General features: G+C 48.1%; 1 protein-coding gene across 3 annotated transcripts in view; it reads left to right on the top strand.

Annotated features, from left to right (window-relative positions):
- Positions 1 to 1184: 1184 nt before the first annotated feature.
- Positions 1185 to 12480, top strand: part of CCNDBP1 (cyclin D1 binding protein 1) — a 111387-nt gene continuing 100091 nt past the window's right edge. For 2 of the 3 annotated variants that reach the window (XM_044986261.1, XR_006573231.1), the window contains exons 1-10: positions 1185 to 1499; positions 1661 to 1720; positions 4000 to 4079; positions 4743 to 4824; positions 5291 to 5387; positions 5762 to 5835; positions 6124 to 6200; positions 7488 to 7741; positions 8139 to 8199; positions 8789 to 8835. In XM_044986261.1, coding sequence (XP_044842196.1) covers positions 1403 to 1499; positions 1661 to 1720; positions 4000 to 4079; positions 4743 to 4824; positions 5291 to 5387; positions 5762 to 5835; positions 6124 to 6200; positions 7488 to 7741; positions 8139 to 8199; positions 8789 to 8835 — 929 coding nt within the window. In that variant the 5' untranslated portion in view covers positions 1185 to 1402. Of the gene's footprint in view, positions 1500 to 1660; positions 1721 to 3999; positions 4080 to 4742; positions 4825 to 5290; positions 5388 to 5761; positions 5836 to 6123; positions 6201 to 7487; positions 7742 to 8138; positions 8200 to 8788; positions 8836 to 10162; positions 12284 to 12480 lie in introns of those variants that run through there. The other variant, XM_044986260.1, reaches the window with a different exon arrangement.

Raw genomic sequence — 12480 nt, 5'->3', positions numbered from 1 at the left:
CCGCGGATGTTGTTGTGCAGGCCTGCTGTGAGGTGTCCGTTCCCTCCCGGGCTCACGATTGACCCAGAAGGGCGACCCCCATGACCTCACACTGTTAGGCCTGAATAAAGATATAGCAGACAAAACAGGTATACCAACCTGACTGAAGTCAGGCTAACAGAGGTTTCTGGGTAATACCAGAGTGGAAAAATACTGAGAAGCAGCATTGTCTCACCGAGCCCTGGAAAAGTGAGATAAACCAGGATTGCATTCCTGGCATAGTACCAGCAATGTTAAGGACAGTGTTAGAAGAACTGATGATAAACTCTAGTATCCCACAGTTCAGATTCTAACTCCCTGGGTGAGTTATAGGTTTGTTTAAAATTCCCCTGTATTCCTAACTTTGGGTGTTTGTTAAGATATAATTAATTTAAAGTTGTAGACATGAAGTCTAGGCATGTGTGTATATTAAAAGTGTCTAGTTTTAAGTTGTTAGACAAAGGGGGTGGGTTGCTCAAGTGAGTGATGTATGATGTAATAAAACTGTCTATATAGGCTAACACTAAGCTGTAGAGGGGGGCTGGTTCTCGCTGGAGACGAGCTGCTCTTTAGTGACGCGTGCACTTGTCAATAAAGAGCTTTTGATCGGACCTTGCTGGTGTTGCCTGTCTCTCTGTGATCAGACAACTAACTTCGCTGTCGGGGTTAGAGTCCCTGACAACACTTCACTACGGGTTGTTCAAAAACAAAGTGGCTGACTTCCCTCATTGGCCTGTAGGCCCTGTCAATGGGGCTGGCCTGGAGCGTTGGCCTCTTCCCAGTGGCCCTACGGACTGTCAGTCTCCAGACCCTTTCTCTAGTCAGAGGGATTGTGCAACCGGCAGCCAATCATGCTCTCTGGTGGGAAACCATTAAGAGCAGCCGCTCCGTTGGAAGCCAAAACAAGCAACAATCAATACGCCACTTAAAGCAGGAAGCCCAAAACCAGAAGCAACAAGCAACTCTCCGAAATTACAAGCCAAGTTCGCTTGTTTTAAGCGGCTTTGGCAAGCGCGGAAACGATCTCGGCGCTTCTCGTAGGTGTTCCGGGTGAGGCCGGAAGTCGTTCTGGTGCAACACTGATTGGGGTCCGTGCGAGGCCGGAAGTCGTTCTGGTGCAACACTGATTGGGGTCCGTGCGAGGCCGGACGTCATGAGGTCAGGGACCGCCGCTCACTTCAGTTCTCGGCTGATTTTTGCCAACTTCTGGGCCCTCGGGTTCCGTCCCCGTGCAGCCCTTTTAACTTGTTGCTGTAATACTGCGCCCCGCGCCCTTTGGAGCAGCCGGCGAGCGAGGGCGGTGTCTTCCTGCGTGGCTCGTGAGCCTGCGCAGATCGCTCGAGCGAGCGCAGCCGCAGCCGCAGCGGGGACTGTGACGGAGCGGATGGAGCGGGAGCCGGGGGCTGTGGGGCCCGCGCGGGCGCTGGAACCGCTGCGGCACCTCCGCGAAGCGCTGCGGGCGGCGCTGTCCCGGATCCGAGGTGCGGCCGCGCGGCGGTGTTCAGGGGTCGCGGGAGGGGAGCCTCTGGGCCGGGCTTGGCGGCTCCGGGGGACCCGGGGCGGGGCGCCGTGGTCCGGGAGGCGCGGGGGTGGGCGGCGGCCCCCGGCCCCTTTCTGAGATGCTGCGCTGGTGTCTTTGCAGAAGGGGAGTCGCGGGAGAGCAGCGAGACCTTCGAGCAGCAGCGCTTCTGGGACACGCTAGGTAAATGTTCATTACCTCAGTAATGGGTAAAAGAACCAATAGACAAGTTATATCTTTGAAAATCCTTTGCCAAAATCCCTCATGAAGCTTTTAAATGAACAACATAATCATGGATTGAGAGGGAAAGTACTGTCATGGACTGAACAATGGCTAAGAGACCGGGAAGAGTAGCAACGGGTGCCCCAAGGTTCAGTACTAGGAATGGTAGTTGAGATATATAATTTTTTTTTAAATGATCTGAAAAAGGGAGTGAGCAGTTTGGTGGCAAATTTTGTAGATTAGGCAAGATCAGAAAAGACTCTGACTTCAGCAGGATCTAACAAAGCTAAGTGAATGGGTAACACTGGGTGATTGGTAGTACGATAACAAGAAAAAGTCAGTGTTGACAAGGACAGTTTTCAGAGTAGCGGCTATCTGTATCCCCAAAAAGAATAGGAGTACTTGTGGCACCTGAGAGACTAACAAATTTATTTCAGCATGAGCTTTCGTGAGCTACAGTTCACTTCTTCGGATGCATAGAATAGAACACACAGACAGGAGATATTATACATACAGAGAACATGAAAAGGTGGAAGTATGTATACCAACAGGCAGAGTCTAATCAATTGAGATGAGCTATCATCAGCAGGAGGAAAAAAAACCTTTTGAAGATAATTAAGATGACCTATAGAAGATGTGTGTCCTGTCTGTGTGTTCCATTCTGTGCATCCGAAGACGTGAGCTGTAGCTCACGAAAGCTCGTGCTGAAATAAATTTGTTAGTCTCTCAGGTGCCACAAGTACTCCTGTTCTTTTTGACAAGGACAATGTTATGCATGTTGTAAGGAATAATAAATCAGGTTTCAAGTGAACTGTGGCTAGTCAGGAAAAAGATGTGGGCCTCGTTTTGGACAGCTCAGTAAAAAGCTATGTACAGTCTGTATCAGTGGTCAAAAAAGATAAACAAAAAGTTAGGATCCACACGGGTTGACACAGAAAATGAGACTGAACATATGGTGCTTCCTGAGCAGTACTGTGTCAGTGCTAGTCACCCCATCTCTAAAGAGGTATAACAGCAAAGCAACAGAGGGGATTCAAAGATAGGTGGCAAGAATGGCTTGGAGCGATTGCTATATGAAATGAATTAAAGTAATAGGACTGTTTAGTTTTGGAAATAAATAAGAGGGGACCTGATAAACGTATTCCAAACAACGAATGGGGTTTGAGAAGGTGAATTAGGTGCTTCTACCCACACTTTCTGAATAAGGGATGCTCAGTAATGAAAGGCAACACATTTAAAACTGAAGAGAGAGACTTTTTTTGTATAGTGCATAACTCTGCCTGGGGAATTCACTCAGGAAAAGCACCTAGTAGGATTTAAAAGAAGATTCAACATTGTTTTGAACTATGATTTATAAACATTGATAATACAGAGCACCACCAGACATTAACTAACCAGACATTATTTTATTAAGTCCAAAGGCCAAATGGTATATACACAATTTCTTTAAATATAGTTAAAATGCCTAAATAATAAGTAGTTTGTGACATCCAATACAGCAACACACATCCATAATCTTAGGATCAATTATACTCAAAGATGGACCAGATCAGAGAATATTCCACTCTCCCTGGTTTTCCTCAGCATGATTTGATCAGATCTGATAAAGAACCTTCAGATTCATGGCTCTCCTTATACCCTTCAGCTAACTTGCTAGTTTTAACAAACACCCAGGCTGAAGCAGTTTATCACTGCTGCATTCCTTCCTTGTTTACTTCCCCTCCTTGCTTACCAACGGAACAGTGGGAAGGTTTGCTATTGTTTCTTTTAAGACATTTTTTTGTCACATTACTGTAGTTTTTTATTGTTTGTTACTTTTTGAACAATATATTTTTCCCATTCTGCATTCTAGTCTCATAACTTAGCAAATAAATGAAGAGTGTGAAATTAATAAGTCATTTTCTTACTTACTAGCAAATATATTATTTTCTTTAATTCTTTAATTTCGTAAGTATCCTTACAAACATTATAGAGTTTCTTACCCCTTCTTGTCAAGTAGCTGGTCCCACTGGAGACAGGAGACTGGGCTAGATGGAGCTTCGTCTGATCAGTTCAACAGTTTGTGTTCCTCTGAATTGCCGCCGTCTCTCCTTAAGCTGAGTTTCCTAACTGGGAACTGATGTAGGCTTTATCTAATAGATGGGGCAGATGGAGGAAAAGGGGTTGTATGACTGACCTGGTATCTCCCCCTTTGCCTGAGACAGTGCTTAATGGCCTGACTCCATTGAATTGTTCCTTAGGTCAGACGTTCAAAGCGACATCCCAGGAAGCTACGAAGTTGAGTCTGGCATTCTCAAGGCCTCCGCTGCCTTCTGCAGAGGTGGGTGCATGTCCCACGTCAAGGAGAATCTCAAGGTTTCTCCCACATTGCAGTCCCTTCCTGTGTCTTGCTCCCTTGAACTAGGACAAAGTTAGTTTGGGTTAAAAAATAAAACAAATGGTTCTTCTCATTGACGTTTGTGGGATGTAGTTGCACCCTTTCACTCTTCTTTAGAATGGCACGACTTCTCAGTCATGTTGTACAGAGAATTGTCAGAGCTGAGGGAGCAGCTCATTGGCTGTGGAAGGTTTCAACCCAGGTATTTATGGGAAAAGAGCCACATAGTTCAAGACAATAGTATGAGCTCTCCTCCCCCACCCCCAACTCAACCGTACCAATTTACCAATATGCGAATGCCTTGGGGTGGGGAGAAGGCTATCTGATGCCTAGAGTATGATGTGGCATTAGACAGCTGAGCACCAGACTGGGCCTTACTCTATTGTTAGGTTTCAAAATAATTTTAAGTGTATTGGACTCTGGTCCTTCACCTTCTTCCCCCATTACCCCCAGCTGGCTTCTTGCCTCTCCTCCAATTGGCAGAGTCTCCAGCTGAGAACAACAGTGTGTAAGAAAGTGAACTGCCTTCAGATGGAGCTGGTGGATTTTAATGGGATTGCACTGTCACCCCTTTCATTCCTGATCCTTTTTATCCACTGATTTCAGGACTGTCAGAAACTGAGTGATGGTGTCCAGAATGCTGTCCTGGCAGCTGCCGCAGTGTATTACTGGCTTCCCAAGGACCAAGGTGAGGCAGTGAGTGCAGGTTTGTGCCACTTCTCCTTCCCCTCAGAAAGGAAAGTTGACATTCACATGGGAGCAAGTTGTGGCAGGCAAAGGCAAAGGGACTCCCATCCTCAGCTCTGTTACAGACGTGCAGTATGGCCTTGAGTAAATCACTCCCCTTTTGCTGTTCTCTATCTATAAATGGAGCTGATATAGGGAGCAGTGCATCTTAATTCATGTTTAAGTGTGTTGGGATCCTTGTCCAAAAGTGCTGTAGGAAAGTGAGGATGGGGAGCAGAAGACTCATTCAGGAGGCAGAGGTGCTTGTCCTGCGGGGCCTTTATACAGAAGGCACATCTGTGTGTATGTGTGTGAGAGAGTAGGAGCAGCTGCCTGTTTGACCTTGTCTGTGTTTGGAGAGGGGGGGACGGGCTGGCTTTCACTGTGATAGCGTCAGGCTGCATCATTCCTTGCTCAATCTCATCTAGGTACCACTCTGCGGAAGATGGTGCGAGATGCCACTGCCGAGGTAGTGGCAGGAATGATCCAGCTCACAGACATGATTCTCAGTACTCCACTGCAGAGGTAATTCTGATCCAGCAGTGCCCCCATTAAATACTGCTAGGCTAAGTAATGGGGAAAGAAAATGAAAACCCCATGCATACCCTCTCATCCCAAAACAGTAACCAACTGTGAGCGTGCCCCCCTGCTCAGAGGATTAAATGTAGCTCTGTGTGTGACAGGGAGCGGGGCCTGGGAGAGGTAAGACTCATGTGAAGGAGGTGAGGGGAATATTTGTGTTGCTGGGCAACTCATGCAATTTGGAGTAGGTTGTCCTCAGCACAGATTCTTGACCTGATTCTTGGAGCTCCATATTTCCTGCCTCTTGCTAAGTACAGGGTATCCCCTTGTCAATGTTTATAGGTTCCAGCACCCTGAGGGACTCTCTTCTTTTTCAGTTTGTCTCAGGAGCAGCTTATATCAACTGGTAGCATATGGGAGGCATGTGAGCAGATTTCCCATCTGCCACAAGGTGAGTGACATGGATCCAAGGAGTGGGCTTCAGAAATCGACAGTCCCTGAACCTACTAAAGGGGAACACTGCAGCTGGTATCTTGGAACCTAGCTCCTGCAGCAGAAATGATGCCATTCCTAGAGCCCATCACAAGCTCAGGAGCCAGGTGGGATCACCTGCATGGTGACCCTGCAGTTCTGTGGAGGTGACTGATCCAGTGACCCAGAGGAGTGTGGTGGATGCTGGGGAGCTGGTAAGATCCATACATTCCCCTTTCATCCTTCTCTCTTTGACTTTTGTGTGTAGATAACCAGGCAGCAGTCCTGTCAGCCATGTCCGCCTATCTGGGTGTGGTCAGGGATGCGGTGGAGGAAATGGAGCAGGTGAGGAAGTCCCTTTATTTTTGCTGGGGACAGAGCCCACTGTTGGGGGCGTTTCCTGCAGTGATGCTGTAGTGAAACTGAGCCGTGGTTTTCTACTGTGATGAACTGGGAATTCTGAAATATTTTTTATGACTGATATGCATGGCAATGACTGACTTGATTATTGATTGTTACCCAGTGTGACAAAGGGTTAAAATGCTCCTGAAGCAAAGCAGATGTGTGTATCACCTAACTGTCTGGTGTAGTATGACTGGGTCCTTAGAGACTGGCTGAAACAGACCCATATCAATGGAGGGTCTGGAAGGACAATGGGAACCCCCAGGGCTGAAGAATTGACACCTATCCATGGGAAACTCCACCAGCGGAACATGTAAACTCAGCATGGTTTGCAGGCAGAAGACGAGTGACAGGAGACTAGGATAAGAGCTGGCTTGAGAGGGGCGCAAAGAGAGAGAGAAAAAGGAAACCAAGATGGTTCCTAGAAAGGGCTTTGTCCGGTGTGGACTATGTCTTCACGTTTGCCTCTCTATGTAATCTAAGGACTTCCTGATGCTGTGTTTCAATTGACTAAAAGCCGTACCCTGTTTTTATAAAGGCTGCCTGGTGTCACGGTAAGTGTAGTGCATGGATCTCTGAAGAGGGTAACAAGTCTTTGGACAGGAGTCTGTTGCAGTGAACTTCCTGGGCAGAGCTCACATTGTGAAACTGGAATGTTGGAGCGCAGAGGCTCAGTCTCAGGAGTGTTGAAGCTGTGTGGCCTACCCCTGTGGACAGGAAGGACCCCCTGAGGGTCTGCCATGCTGAAGGAATACCTACAAGGGACTCTTTAAAAGCTGGGGTGTAGCACATATCCTGTAAATCCATGACATTTATCCAGGTGGTCATGGCTCCTATATCTTGATTTTTGACACAAACCAGAATCATGCAATGCATGGATCTTGTTGAGTGTCCAAACCTCAGCCTAATTCCGTTACTTAATATGTGGCTTCTGTGAAGCCAGTGCCTTGTTTTGTCTTTGCATGGCATAGTTTGCTGGTGTAGGGTTGGAGCAGGGACTGCCTGCTAGGCTGTTGCTGATCAGTGGCCAGGTGTGTCTGAGGAGTTGATTTTTTTTTAAGCCAATTCCCGAAGGAGAAAAGGTCTCAGGTGTCTGACTTCAGTCCTGAAGACATTGCAGGGAAACCCTGCAAACTACTTAAGTAGACTCTATGTAGTACTCACCCCTTCCCTCAGGGGCACTATGAGGACAGGTGGTGGGCTCTTGCTTTCCTATATATGTGTCCTCAGGCTCAGGGGGAAGATCAGGACCCCTACAGTGACATCATGGAGGATGAGGAGCTGGGCTCTCGGGGCAATAGGGACACCTACTGGTCTGAGGCTGACCGAAAGATACTTGGCCCCTGCATGGGGCTGATGAAGGCATCCAAAGCCTGCCTGAAGAAGCTCTTGGGTGCAGTGAAGGTTCATGGCAAAGCAGACACCCCAGAACAGGTGGCTCAGCTAGATGATCTTGCAGACATCACCAATGAGATCAGCCCGAGGTGAGTCAGTCTCTTTCCCCTCTCAATGCTATCTGTGCTAGGGCAGTCCTTGTAGGCCGGCTAGGTCAGGGAACTGCATTATGCAAGGGTTTCCTTCTGCACTCCTGAGGGGAATGGGGCCCTTGTGAGAGTGGGGCCCTGGAATAGTCTGTAGGAGAGTTGCTCTGACTGGGCCAGGGATAGTTGTGATGGGGGATGGGTGGTCACTGAGGATTGGGACAGAAATGAGACCATATTTGCTAGTTACAGCTGATGTTGGTTTCCTGCTGAGCTGTGCAGAGCCTGACTCGCTCCCACAGTTAATGTGTTTGGTGGCAGACATAGCCTTTGCCCATCCACTGGCTGGGCTGACTGCTAGGCCCCCCTCTCATACTGAAATCTCTGTCTTCTGCCCTAGTGTTGATGAACTGGCATTGAGCATGTATCCACCCATGAACCAGCTGGCTGTGCGACTCAATGTAAGTACCTACCACTCCCCAGCTCATGAGCAAAGGGCATCAGCCTGGCTCCTGCAGGGAACAGGGGAAATAAAAGTGGGAGCTAGTGTCTCTGAGGGCAGTTGGTAATCGTCCCCTGGCCCAGTGGCAAGTTGTTGGGTATGAAGACTGCCTGTTTTCTGTTGGGTCACACCCACTTGGCTTCCTAAGTAAGCTTGTCCGTGCTGTTCTCTTCCTTCTCTCACAAAGTCTTGAGCCCATCAGGAAGGAGAGAGTACATGGTCTGTGCTGATACTGCCATCCTGTCATAGCTGTGTGAGCCATAGAGGTGCCTGGATGCCACTGACTGAGGGAGCAGAGACCCAAAGCTACCTCTGTTGTGGGGAGTAGCTCCTCCTCCATGGCAGCAGTAGGTTGGGGTTAGCTCCCCACAACAGCTTTAGGTGGTCACCTCCCATGCTGGGTATAGAGGTGTCTCTTCCTACCCCTGGCTATGCTAGGATGTCTCCTATGATAGAGGATTCCTGCATGTGTCCTCGACTCCCCACAGCAGTGCTGTGACCGTGCTTGCCACATTCGCTCAATTGTTTTCCCTTTTGCTTCCTTTTAGGCTGCCAAACTGGCCTCTGTATTAAAGAAAGTCCTAGAAATTACAAAGTGAGTATGGCATGTGGGCCTTCCTGAGCTCAGAGTTTCTGGAGGGGGAGGGGGCGAGAGGGGGTTCTAGTTGCCCTCTTTCTGGATGTTGTTAGAGAAGCTGTGCCGGAGGTGACTCAGCCTGGGCTCCTCAGAAGGTGTGTGTGTACCTTTGGGAATTACCCTGATTGCACCAAAGGGAGCGATGGCTGTGGGGAGAGATGATATGGGGGCTTCATAGAGTCAAAGACCAGAAGGGTCCATTGTGATAATCTAGTCTGACGTCCTGTGTAACACTGGCCAGAGATCTGCCCCACAATAATTCCTTTTGAACTAGACCAGATCCTGAAAACAAAAATCGACAGCGATGGAGAATCCACCCCAACCCTGGATAAATTGTTCCAATGGTTAATTATCCCCACTGTTAACAATTTATACCATATTTCCAGTCTGAATTTGTCTAGCTTCAACATCCAACCAGTGGTTCATGTTATACCTTTACTAGGCTGAAGAGCCCATTATTAAATATTTGCTTCCCATGTAGGTACTTAGACAGATCAAGTCACCCTTTTGCCTTTTTGGTAAGCTAAAGAGACTCAAGGAGCTCAGTCAGTACGAGGCATGTTTTTTAATCCTTTAATCGTTCTCTTGGCTTTTCTCTGAACCATGTCCAATTTATCAACATCCTTCTTGAATTGTGGATACAAAGTGTGGCAGAGACCCCTCCCTGTAGGGGGTGGGGATGCAGGGCACTGGATGGGCAGGCGGGTGCATAGATTGCTGGAAATTAGTGAGGAGTGGGCATGATGAGGGTAGAGATGACAGATTGTTTCCCCCTACTCTCTCCCACCGCCATACGCACAGAGACCAGCATGCAGAAAAGAATCATAGAACTGGAAGGGACCTCGAGAGGTCATCTAGTCCAGTCCCTGCACTCATAAGTATTGTCTAGACATCCCTGGCGGTGTTTGTCTAACCCACTCTTAAAAATCTCCAATGATGGAGATTCCACAACCTCCCTAGGCAATTTATTCTAGTGCTTAACCACCCTGATAGTTAGGAAGTTTTTCCTGATATCCAAGCTAAACTTGCCAGATTGGTGAGGCAAAGGGTGGGTGTGTATGTAGGGTGTTGTCAAAAGACTGCTCCCTGCTGGGGGTAGGCAGAAGGTACAGATAGCTCCCTCCCTGACAAGGGCACTCTGAGGCTGCAGAGACTTTTCCTTTATAACCCTGTGGTAGTCTAGCTCTTCGTGACATAGTCCTGTGGCACCTGGCACTCTGTAGTCTGGAGGTGCCTAGATATACAGTACCTCAAAGTCATTCTAATGCCTCTCCCTTTTCTGCAGGGCAAGCCATGTGTGTGCCCCATCAGAGGAAGGCTGGGTTCAGTTTCTCACTGTTGCAGTAGATCACAACATGGACAAAATTAAGGACTTCACGCAGAGTGAACTTTAATGCTTCTGCGGCCAGGGTCTCTAACAGCTGCCTTTCTGGTGCATCTGGTCATTCCCTGAATATAGGGAGAGCAATGGGGTTGGTGTTTGAGGGAAGAGCTTTTTCAACCTGGAAGAACTTTGCAAATGCAAAGTGTGACTTGCTGGTCTTCTCTGGCGATTGCCAACACTGCCACCCTTGATCTATTTCCTGGGACAATGAGAAGCTGCATCTTGATGTTGTGAATGTGTCTTGCCCCCTTGGACTTGGCTCTAGGGCTGCCCTACAGGGCAGAAAGGGCAATACAGTGTCACTAGGTTCACATGGTGGCTTTGTTCTGTGGAGGGGGAAGGGTTTTTCTACCTTCACGAGGCTGGACTGGACCCGTGAAGGGTACGTTTTCTCCTGCCAGCCTGAGAATGTATGGAGTGATGCCCTCACTTCCCTCTGAATCATGGGAAAGGAATAGAGGAATTTGTTATCCGCTAGTTCAACAACTCCCTAGCCCTGTGGGCACTAGAGTGCAGTTCTAGGGAGATGCAGAATCTTCCCCTTAAAATCCCAGGCTGATGCTCTTTTTTTCTCCTTGATATGCATAGTATAAAGGTACAGTGAGAAATCCGTGCCTAGCTGGGATGGTTTTGCCTGGACTCAGGGGATGTTGGACTAGATGGGTATTAGGCTGCAAATGTAATAAGACAACCTTTAACATGGCTTAAATGTGTCTTGAATTAGAGTGAATGTTGCTGACTCCTGTATAGCTTCACCATCCAGCATAAACTCCCCTCCCTGGAGCGAACCCACCTTGGGGCCGGGGCTCAGGGTAGTAGCACCTGCTGTACGCTGGGATCTAGCAGGCACAGTGTTGATGCCTCTGTAGCCCTTCAGATTCTGGCTACAGTCAAGATGCACGGTGAGTCTTCCAGGCCATGTCTGGGTGGGGTGAAAGGGGATGGGTAAGCGCAGCATGCTGCCAGGCTGTACAGAGCCCAATCTGCTGTGCAGGAGGAGGAGACAATCTAGGGAGTGCAGTTATTTGCTTTGCTCATAGTTCTCGGGGTCTGGAGATGCATTTGACAGGCACCAATATGGAGTAAGAAGAAAGGGACAGAGTTCTGATACCAGAGCATTGGGGAAGGACTGAGGGGAGGGGAAGTTAAGGCAAAGGGAGTGTACCTGTAACCTGTCCCCCACTCCTTGGGATCCCCTATTCATGTTTGGGGATTATCCGCAAAGCCAGCGATAGACATATAGTAAAAACCTTTTGGAAAAAGGGCAAGAGGAGGATGATTCCACCTCATGCTTTAGGAGGGCCCTATGGTTTTCTGAACTGCCTGTGGCTGTGTGAAGACCTCTTCCAAGACCAAATCCCTCTCCTTGGGTTGAACTCGGGATGAAACTGGTTACAGGGGCCCCTGAAGAGCTGGAAAATCTGGCAGCTGGGCCAAGGGCACTGCCACCAGCAGAGCTAAGACCACTGTGTCTTTTAGAGGTGGGTATGTAGTTACACTATACCCCAAGGAATGTAGCACTGTGTGAGACAAATTAATATCCAGTCATGAGGGGGAGAGAGCCTCTTGCACTCCTAGGGATGGGAGCTTTCTGCAAACCAAGGAAGTAGGCTTATCTCTTACTCCAGCAGAGAAGCAAGGGGGATTTGCTATACTGCTGGGCATTGCTAACAGCCACACAGCTGCCTCTGAGAGATGGCTTGAAATGCCCCTGTAAGCATTACTTACAAGCCTTGGCTGAACAAACAGTTTAACTCAGTTGTCCAAGCAACTGGAACTTGCTCCCTGTCCCATACTGAAAAACAGCTCCTTCCAATTCCTCAGGGAGAACATACACAGCTTAATGCAGTAAACATCTCCTCCATCTTTTGACGATGTATATCTGTTTCATCTCCATGCCCCCAGTGATGCTTGTTACCTTTATGTGGTTCCTCTTCCACTGCTCTGTCAGTGGGGCTGAAGCTTTTTCCAAATGCCATGTACTGAGTTTGTCTTTCTGTATTAAACATTTGTTGCAATTTTTCTTCCTTAGCTTGTCTCTTTCCCGTGATATTAGTGGAATCCAAGACATCAATTCTTAGTAAAAAACAAACAAACAAAAAAAACAAACAGGTGATAGACTTTCAGCTCTAGTGGTTTCTGCCTGGTCTTCCCTGCCTCGCTTTGCCAGTAATGCCAGCCTTGTAGCCTGTTTACTCTTGGGGGCTATAAAGCAATAA

Source organism: Mauremys mutica, chromosome 13 (assembly GCF_020497125.1).
Source record: "Mauremys mutica isolate MM-2020 ecotype Southern chromosome 13, ASM2049712v1, whole genome shotgun sequence".
Taxonomy (NCBI): domain Eukaryota; kingdom Metazoa; phylum Chordata; order Testudines; family Geoemydidae; genus Mauremys; species Mauremys mutica.
Note: the sequence above shows the minus strand (reverse complement) of the source record. Positions and strands in the feature narration are given on the sequence as shown.